We start from the raw sequence: 10946 nt of genomic DNA, 5'->3' as shown, positions 1-10946 counted from the left end.
ATGGTTTGTTTGTCAAACAGACTGTTAGAAACTACGCAAATGAAGTCCACGCACTCCTTCGAGTGAAAACAATAACGTGAAGAATCTACGCAATGCTTACATGTTGGATGGGATATTTAATGTGCGGGGAAACTCAAAGGTTGAAGAACTAGGCATTTAGACAGTGGTAAGTGGTAATCTTACCTCTTTATACTCCATTACTCTTTCTCACGAGAGACATGCTAGTGCAAACAAGTCAATCAGAATTTGTGTTTAGCAAGATAGAGCTTAGAGGATAGTTTAAAATCCATTTATTATTCTAAATCCATTTCTTCCATTAACATGTTGTACATTAGTGTTTACTAACCATGATTCATGTAACAGTTTAGTTTGTTAACTTTTAAATTATTTAACAACCAAAAGTTATTAATACATTTTAAGTATTACACAGATATCTTAAAACAGGCTTGGGTTCATTTTTGTAATTTTTAAATAGAAACCATTTTAGGCATCTCTTGAAGAAGAAATAAAGCAGGCATTTAAAGTTAGAAAACAAGGAATTCCAAATTTAGTTTTTACAAAAGCCTTCAGCTTTATTGACAAATTATGGCAAACATATTTGACAAATTGTGGTTCCTATTTAGAGAGGCTTACACATGGAACTTTATGTGTGTTTTTTTCTTTTCTTTTTTTAACAAATACAGGTTAAAACACTGAACAAATTCAGTTAGCTACATACATACAGTAGCTGCTTGTTTTCAACCCCATTAAAACAGCATTTAAAAATTAAATTTACAACTTAATATTGAACATCTCCATCTAACTAACAGATATTAAAAGACAGGTTAAAACATCTTATCTACAACTTTATTATCAGCTAGTTCAAAATCATATTACAGTCTTTTATCAACCCTAAACAAAGGTTCTGTTAGTTGATTGAGATTCAAAATCTGCTAACAGATTCATGCTCTTTCTTACAAAAGAAAAAGGAAAAATAATACTAAAACAAAAAGGGGAAAGGCATTTTACACACAACAGTTAAAAAAAAAACAATCAAGAGATTTCATCCTACTGAGTGGTTTATAAACTATGCTTGCCAATGAGTTTTTCAGTCTGTTTTGTAAAATAATGCTAGCGTCATTGTCATGTCAACAGTATAGGGGAATACAAGAAATAGGTGGGGGAATTATGAGCAGATATCCCTAGATAGAAAAAACAAACAAACAAAAAAAGAACTATTACTTGTCTTGTTGCTGTTTATGTGGAGACCAGAGGCTATGAACTGTCTTTGAGGAGGTCACAGGTGAAGAGGACCTTCAATATCTACCATAGGGGTGTTCCCTGTATCCCCCTCTGGCTGACCTTGATGGTGGTGCCTTCAGGCTGGAGCGAGTTGTGGCCCATTCTTCTGTTGCTATAAGTAAGAGAAAGATAGTGACATAAACATGACTTCATAATTAGATAAAGTCATTCAGGAAACAATGGTTAACTATTTAAGATAATAAAATGATCTCAACTATGAAAGCTAATGCCTAGGACTGTTTCAGAAGGCAAGTCTATGCCAAGGATATGTACAAACTGAATTAACTTTTTTTTTTTTGCAAAGAAGAGAAAGTTTAAGTATAGATTAACATCTTATAATGTGTTAGATTTTGATACTACAACATTTCAAAAAGGGTATAAATGCAATCTGGTCATTTAATCTTTCGATACAAACTTCTAAAACAAAGTGCACATAGTAAACCAGTTGTTCTTAGTCCCTGGCTATTTTGAGAATCAAATAGGACTCAAAGCAAAACAAAACAAATGCCTATTCTCTTTCCCACAAACCAATGACTTGAAACACTCTGCAGTGCAGGATCTGTGTATTGTCTCTTTTCAGTGACTCTCATTTGGTTCAGAGTTGAGATCTAGGATAAGCTTCTTTAGACAAAGTGGAAGATGAGCAGCCCACAGGGTAAAGAAAGTTGAAGTGTGTAGGTACAGAAAGATTTCTCATATCCTCTTTCCCATAAGACACTCAGAAAACAAAAATGGGTCTTAAGAGACTACAAAGAGCCCTCTGTGACATGGAACATAGTCCACCCCCATTCCCCCAGAACAAAAACCAAAAATCAAAAGCCAGGCTGAGTTTTGGGGAGCTGTGGGAAATAGAGACTGTAAAGTCTGTTTTCCCAGAAAACGAATCTGTTCTTCCTCCCCATAGCTTATGGTTGGATTTATTAGGACAATATGTGATTCCAGAAACTAGCATATCTTGGTACTTCACTCAGAATTTACTCTTTTAAAGACAGACATCGGACATGGAGAAGGCAAGTACCAGAAAGAAAAACACACTTGTAAAACCAGACATGTAGAATAAATGAAAATATCAACTGAGGAGTTCCCACGAAGGGCAACTGGTCCAGGTCCTCTTTCTATAGTGCTCCTTGCAATTGGGTTTTTTTTTTAAGTTTCTAAAAAGGGACAAGAAAATCTTAATTTCCAATATAAGATCATAACCTTCAATTTTGTAAAAGCAATCCATCATATATCGATATGTGAAAAAGATTGCATTTACATAGCTGTTTCTGAGATGGTCATGGAGACATCATTCTGACAAATGATAGTCAAGACAAGAAGCCTGTGTTCCCTATTTGAGACTTTGGTGGTCAGAATGAGATGATCCCCATAGTGTCAGGCATTTGCATCCTTGGTCCACAATGGCAGTGCTCTTTGCGAAGGCTTAGGAGATGTGGCCTTGCTGGAGTAGATATGTCACTCACTGTAGGTGCCTTTGAGAGTTTGAAGACTCTGCATTGCATTATCTTACATTGCATTACATTCTACATGCACACAAAGTGATCCTAAGAAGGCATCCTAACCTGAGTTAACTATGAAATCTCCAAGGAGCCAAGATCAGAAATTAGAGAGGGGAGAAAGCAGCACAGTCTCCTTTGGATGGATGCAGAGAAAGATAAAGGTATAGTATTTAGAAATCCACGTGGGATAGCTGTTCCTTTAGGAATCTATTTACTAGATGCGAGGGTTTCAAAAAAATTCAAATTTAGTGCAAGGTTTGGCTTCACAGCCAATTGTTTTTAGTCCTGTGATGCTGTTTCAAAGCCACTTAAAAAATATCCTGGCAGCCAAGCTTTAAACTGTCTGTCTTTTTGTAAATAATGGAGTAGACACGGATGTTCATGGCATCCAGAGGATTGCTGTATGAGAAACACGGGCTGGACTATAGAGTAAATGAGTAGCAAATTACTTCTCAGAGAGGGCACTACGTACATTTCTGCCACATTGAAATGACTAGAATTCCATAGAATTTAGAAAATATAAAATGATTCTTATTTATCTATGGATAACAAAGTATCATGAACCTTTTTTACGATGCGTGTCATTATCCTATGTTCTGCTTATGAACACAGTCAAGGACAACTCAGGGAAGAACGTGTGTAAACCCTCAAATATTATGGCACATTTACAGCTAGTCTTTTAGGAAAATGTTCAGGAAAGTAAGGAGGAGGGAGCCACTAACATTCATCATTTACCTGAACTTAGATTGAAATCCAACATGTCGTCATCTAGAAGAGGAGGTTGTTTTGAGCAAATCTACAAATTCACAGTGAACTCAGGTGGAATTTTATGTATCCCAGGTCATTCTTTCTCTAAAGTCTTTCCTAGATTAATTATATTGTATCATCTTGCCTCATCTCTAAAGTGCTCTTTGATATCTATAAAGAAAGAGACTTTGTACAAAGGCATAAGCATAGTAGAAAAACAGAAGTCTAAAGTACATATAAATCAATAGTGCTACTAAACAAGGGAGGAATTTTTAAGCCAATTATGCAAAAGAAATCAAGCAGAGGCTTTGCTAACAACTTGATTTTTGTGTGTAGATATGTGAGATAGTGATTTTTAAATAAAAACTTACTCTTTGTTTTTCTTTGTGAGTGAGTAACGTATTACCTCATAAGTTGAGCTTCCCAGAATGCCTGGAGTTCATGTAAGTTGCACGCGAGTCAGTGTCCTTGAGAAACACTTCACTTTGGCTGGAGTGTAAACCTTTCGGGTTACACTTCCTGTGCACTAAATGTTTCTCAGATGACCTGCACTTTGCCATCTCAAATGCTCTGCTCAGCAGATTCAGGCCCATGAAGTTTCATGCAGACCATAATAATCTGCTCTCCTTTCTGCAATGAAACTAGATACTTTGGGGAACATTCATGGTGGGAAAAAAAAAGCTAGACAACTTTTAAAGTTGCAAAACTGGGCTTTTGTTCCCGATGCTTTAAACATTTAGTTTCTGGGTGTGCATGAAACACAGGCATGAGGAGCCACTTAAGAAAGGTTGGTACCATTAAAGTACATGGAAAAGTATAGTTTTAATATTTGGGCTCCAGGAAGTAGATATAAAACATCACATTCAGTGTACATTAATTTTTTTTTATGAGGGCTCAGATAATGTGTCCATGCTTTGGTAATTCTAGATACAGCTTTGCATTTCTGAAACTCACATAAGAATCCTGGGGGGGGGGGAGGAGAGGTTTAAACTTACAATAAAAAATGGCTGCTCATGCTGTTCTTTTGTGTTACATTGCCGATCTATATTCAAAAGTCATCAGTAAGGGTTGTAGCTTGGACATGAACCATCCTCTTAAAAGTCACACTGCTAAAGCCCCCTTTGCAAGCGAATGAGCTCCTGAGATTTGATTGGCTCATCAGGACTTTATCTTCATCACCAGATTAACCCACAAATATAGTCATAGCTGAATGCACTGTAGGAAATAAGTCAGTGAGGATACACCCAGGAAAGATAAGTCTTTCCATTGCCCACTTCCAACCTTTCTCTCTGCCTGCATTCCTTCCACCCACCATCAACTTCTGCCATGATTGACAATGGACTGAAACTCTGAACCCCAGAGCCCGAATGCACCTTTTCTCCATTAGATGGTTCTTCATAGATGAAGATACTAGCCCAGCAGGGAACCCAAACCAATCACCTTTGTCAAAATCTGCTTAGGGCATCAGGAATTCTACTCACAAGAGACACATAGTTATGTGGCCGAGTAAGACTTTTCCTGCCTCTGGGTCATGTCATAGAAAAGCTCCTTTCAAATATGTACTTGCTAGTTGCTTTCAAGCTGGTCCTAAAGGATAGGATAAGTTTGGAGACTTTGCAGGTTTAGTAAGTCATGATATCAATTTCTGAGGACCAGCCACGGTCTCATAGATCATCAGTAAGCTCACAATTTTCCTGGAAGGTATGGACGACTATCCTCTACCTTTAAAGTACGAGGACAGGGGCAGTATAGACCAGTGGGCTTAGTTGGGAGAAGAAACAGCTTTCTCCCTTTGCTATTTTACTTTGGAATGGTGTGATGTTTTTGAGAAAGGGGCTCATGTTGTAGTTCAGATTTGCCTGAAATTTGCTACATAGCTCAAACTTTCTATGCCAGTGATAGAAGAGTCTATGGTGACTCACTCTTCTACAAGGAGAGGACCTAAAGATTTTAATTAAGTATCTTCTTGTTAGAGTTCAGGTATCATCTCAATAAAAAAGGAGACTAAGCAGCCAGCTGAAGAAAGGATTAACCCTATGGAAGGTAGAAAATAAACTGGTGAATGGTGATTGAACACTATTGAGAAGCTTGTCTCATTTGAGTCTAAACTGTAGTTTAATGTTGGTCCAGGTTTCATCAAAAGCTGAGGAATTCGTTCACAGACTTGAAAATTCATGAGGACAGCATGAGAAATAGCACATGGGAGAACCAAATAGTAATATAAAGTACTAAGTTATAGTTCTGCCCTTTAGTTCAGTGAAGAAGACAGGCATATTTACATTGCTTCATTGATAAGAAACTCAGCTTCTAATTACCTGCTTCCTTCACAACTCTTTTTTCTTATTATACAGTGTTTGGTCAGAAAGACATTCAGCATGGCACTCAGTAAACAAAGAAAGAAACAAACAAAAAACAAGTTTTAAGCTCCATAATCTGCTCTGAAGGACTGTGTTTCCGTGTTCCTCTGTTGGTTGCTCTGGAGATACCAGTACCACTCTTGCAGCCTATTGTTAACCATCCAGAGTACTACCTCACTGTGTACCCCCAAACTAGGGTGTGGTGTTCAACAAACTTTTCATTCATCCTCACCACTTGTCCTCTTCTCAGAAGATCTTGACGTAGCTGATCAAGAGTGAAAAGTAGTCTTTTATTTTTTTCTAAGCTTATCGGTGTAATTGAAAGTTCACAATCTCTACCATAGGCAGATGCTGCCTTAAGCTGTCTAATTAAGAGTGGAAAATTCAAAATAGAATCAAAATCTTAAATATACCCAATGTAAAAACTTACCAAATAGGGCAATGAAGTAGTGAGGCTCTGGGGTGTGTGTGTGTGTGTGTGTGTGTGTGTGTGTATTCACTACTTCTGGGTATACAACCTGTACAGAACTGAGATCAGTCTTCATATGTTAGCTTTTCTCTTTCATCTTGTTGGAGATAAACCAGGCTTTTAGGCTCAGAGGTATCTCCTAAGTCTACTCTGCACAGCCCTAGAGAAGAAGCACTGGGACCATAGGCAACTGTGTGACTGCTACAGCAATCAGCTTCCACTTGAGTTCTGAGGGTCCTGATTCAGGTTGGCAGGCTTGTGTGTCAAGCGCATTAACTCACTGAGCCATTTCCCCACCCCTGCTGGCTCAGATTGTGTCACCTCTAGGGGAAATAATATCCATAACTATTAGGGCTAATTGTATTAAATGCCCATTAGATGCAATCTCTAAAATATTATGAGGGGAAATTAGTTTATTCTTAAGCTTACAAAGGAATTTTAAGATACTTTGGGAACACAGTTCCAGTAGGCTGTCTTTCAGTTGAAAAATAAAGTTTAAATTTTTATATTAAGATGAAATAACTCTGTGCTGATGTGGAATATTGCTTTAACTAGGTAAAGATGTGTTACATCTGTTAATGTTATGGAAATTACTTTAACGATGTCAAGGATGTTGTATTTGTTTATGCTGCACTTGTTTAATGACATAAAGATGTGTTTCTTTGCCTGCCTAAGGCACCTGATTGGTCTAATAAATAAGTAGGAGGAGGAATCGAGGCTCCAAAGAAAAGAGAGAACAAAGGAGAAAGAGAGGGAGAAGGCAGGGGTCAGCCAGACAGGCAGCCACCAGTCAGTTAGACGTGGAAGCAGTAGGAAAAGTAAGACACCCAGAATGAAGGAAAGGTAAAAATCCCTGAGGCAAAATGCAGATGAAGAGAGCAAGGTTAAATTACGCTGTAAGAGTTAGTGGGACAAGCATAAGCTAAGGACGAGCATTCATAACTAATAAGTCTCTGTGTCAATTGGGGAGCTGATTGGCAGCACATCGAAAGCCTGTTACACTATGCGATATTATTCTTAGGAGTACAAAAAGTTTCAGTATTAAATCCTAGAACAAACAAATCCTTTGAATGTATTTTATTTTCAGTGACTTTTATATTCTTGGCAATTGTGGAAAACTCATCTTTTGTAAAATCAATTTCTCAAATGTGTATCTCTATTTACTGTTAAATATAGCAGGCTTTTGTTCTTCAATCCCAGGGCTGGCATGAATGCCAGTTGGCTTCATTTTCTTTAGCTGCTTTCACAGATTAATCAATGCAGGCTTATTTTCACACTGGGATAATAATCATCTAGCTCCTTAACGAAAAATGAGGATGTTCGTGTTCTGCAATCTACTTGGAGTGCAGCACTCCAGTGCCCTGGATTGAAATACAGCTCCCGATTTCTTTTTGCCTCTATCCATTTCAAGACAGTGTATTAATATTATCCTCTTTGGTTCCACACAGCTGTCATTTAAAATGCCACTAACGAGTGGATGCATAATTAGCTCTCTGGTTCATACATTAACTACATTTTAATAAACAACCCTTTTCTCTGAGAAGATGATATTGCTATCCACTCGTAGCTGTCAGTCTCATAGAGAATAAAGAGGGTGTCTCTCATGTGAAGTCTGACTTGGGTAAGCTAATGCTTGGCCTGTAATTAAAATACATCCCCATTGAATTATAAACTATTCAGACATATCCAAAATCATTTTCGTAATTCTGACTCAATTAGAAAATATTATAGCTATACAGAAACTGATTTTAAATTTTTACTAAACATATATTTCATCATCTAAAAATAAATTCACTCTAAAAATATAATAAGTGTTAGTTTAATAAAATGGATCTGATAACACACTAAATATTAGATGATCTTTAATACTAATACATTTAAATACTTAGTTTATTTAAATTTTAGTATTATAGTGTTGCAAGAAAAACATTTAACATTTAATGTTACCTGCAAATATATAATTTATATTTCTAATTTCAACAATGAACTGTGAACCCCAAAGAGACAAACGTTCTTTTCATCTGATGGTATGCAAAATAAACTGTATAAAATGGAGGCCCAGAGTTGAAGTTCCAGATACTTGGGAATTTAACTGGGGAGAAGAACTTCAGTCATCAATTTGTAACTAGCCTGGGAAATGTTGCATTCTTAAAACTATGGAGTAAATTGGTAAATATTCAGATACCACATGCATGCAACACACACACACACATAACAACAACAACAACAAAATCATGAAAGACATGCATTCCAAATGTCGACTAAAATACTCAAAACACACTTACAATGTATTAAGACTTTGAATGAAGAGTCACATGGAAGGACTGGATATTTCCTACTATTGATTTCAAACCAAATGTGATCCTATCTGTGGGTTTTTTGAATAGAGGAAACCGTTATCCTTCTGAAGAGCATTCTGATGCTCACAATGCTTTCTTCTTTTTACCATCCTCATCAGGAGATGGAGGCACCGGGGACAAACGACTGTTGCTTCCTCAATCCATGCATCTCTCTATCCATCTCCCTGTCTCTTTGCACTTTCTATGGCTATTTCCTGTCAGCTAAATGCTGGCTCCACCCACTGACCCAAGGTTGATTTATTTGACACAGGGTTTCACAGTGCGATCAAACATCCCACAACACTATATTTTGTAGTTATGCAAAAAAAGAGTGCATCATTTTCAAATGATCATATAAATAGTTGATTTTTATAATTCATGTGGAATACATTAAAGTCTACATTTAACATCGTACAATGCTAGTGATAGAGAAGAGATAGACAATACTTTTATATACCATGAGAAGAAAAGACGTTAATTAGCTTTTTAACTTGACATAGAAAATAATAGGTTTCATTATGCCATCTTCATACATGATTGTCATTGGTTCCTTACCTAAGCCTTTCATCCTCTCTTGGCCTCAATCCTTGCTGATCCTATTCTTTTCACCCTTCATCTGATCCACTTAAGGTCTCTTCTTCCCTTCTCATGGTTCCCTTTATAATCTTATGATCACATCTATACATACACACACACACACACACACACGTCAGAAGATTTGCGCTGTTTATCTGAGTTTAGTTTCTTGCACTTCACATACTGTTCTCCAGTTCCACCCATTTCCTGCAGATGTCATGATTTCATTGTCCTTTCCAGCTCCATAAAACTTCACTGTGCATATTTGCCACCTTCTCCATTCTTCTGCTGATGGATATCTTGCCTTGTTGTTTTTAGCTGTTGTGAGTCTGGTAGCAATAACATTGATGCTCAGGTGTCTCTACGGTAGGACTTAGAGTCCTTTGGTTATATAGTCCAGAGTGTGATATAAACTGAGATATCTTATTTGCACTTTTCTGAGAAACCACTTTACTATTTCAATAGTGACTAAACCAGTTTATGCTGCCACTAGTACCGAGTAAGGGTTCATCTTTCCCCACATGCTCACTAGTGGTTGTTGTCATATGTTCTCTTGATGTTATCCCTTCTGACAAGGGTGGAATGGAATTTTAAAGTATTTTCAATTTTCTGATGGCGAAGTAAGTTGATTAATTTTTTCCATGTGTTTATTGGCTACTTGTAGTTCTTCTGAAAACTGTTTATTCGTTTTATTGGTCCATTCCCTGGTTGAATTTTTTCTCTTAGTGCTTAATTTTTTCATGTCTTCACAAACCATCCTGTTGCACATCAACAAATGCAGCACTGATTTCAGTGCATATGATTCCATAAAGGAAAGATGAGAGCTATATTCCCCAGACTGACATACCAAGTGTGAAAAATAATGACTACAATGAAAATCTCAAGACGTTTCATGAATGATAATATATCTCCTCATTAGAAATGAAGTTCCAGGAGGATTTTCACTGTAGTATTACCATCACTGAGAGCAGCACTTACATTTCATAGCCATTTAATAAGAATTTTTTAAATGAGTAATGTTCTCTGACTTTGTCCAGATCTATACCAATTAGGGACACTTGGTTTCTGAATCCTAGGTTCTAAACTCATAAAGATTATAATCTAATACAACATGTATACAGTCACATATTTCTAACAAGAAACAACAGGAGCCATGGAAAAACAATATCTACTTTGTATATCATCAAAAAGCTAGTACCTATGTGAAAAAAGTAAAATAAATTCTTAAAAAGCTAAGTTTGTATCTTTTCTGTCAGATGATGATGTATTGAAATTCTCTCATGTTGCTTTTATACTAGCTGAGCTTCCACAGCACCCCTGATGATGTCATCTCTGATGTCCTGATGGTGGCAGCTATCCATCCTCATTACTGCTTACCTGTTGTGCAGTACCTGGGATCTCCTTAATATTTCCAGAACATTCTCCGGGTAAGACCAGTCCCACACCAGTCAGACAATGTTGACAATGTCATCAAAGTGGTATTTATATTGTGTTTAGTGTTCTGCTGCTTTCTGTCTTTTGGTGGCTCCTTGAGGACTTTGATAATCAGGGCAAAAGGCAGAAGGTGCAACCTTTTCCTGGGTATGTCTGTTTTAAATAGTGAGTTGACCTTTCTAATCAACAGTTGCCCTGGCAATGTCACCACAGATGTTTTTTGGGGACAGACCTAGAAGAGGAG

General features: G+C 37.0%; 1 protein-coding gene across 1 annotated transcript in view; it reads right to left on the bottom strand.

Annotated features, from left to right (window-relative positions):
- Positions 1 to 464: 464 nt before the first annotated feature.
- The window catches only part of Khdrbs2 (KH RNA binding domain containing, signal transduction associated 2), a 363837-nt gene continuing 353355 nt past the window's right edge, over positions 465 to 10946 (bottom strand). The window contains exon 9 of the mRNA XM_057751463.1: positions 465 to 1393. Coding sequence (XP_057607446.1) covers positions 1296 to 1393 — 98 coding nt within the window. The 3' untranslated portion in view covers positions 465 to 1295. The remainder of the gene's footprint in view (positions 1394 to 10946) is intronic.

Source organism: Chionomys nivalis, chromosome 19, assembly GCF_950005125.1.
Source record: "Chionomys nivalis chromosome 19, mChiNiv1.1, whole genome shotgun sequence".
Lineage (NCBI taxonomy): Eukaryota > Metazoa > Chordata > Mammalia > Rodentia > Cricetidae > Chionomys > Chionomys nivalis.
This window is presented reverse-complemented; position numbering and strand designations above follow the sequence as displayed.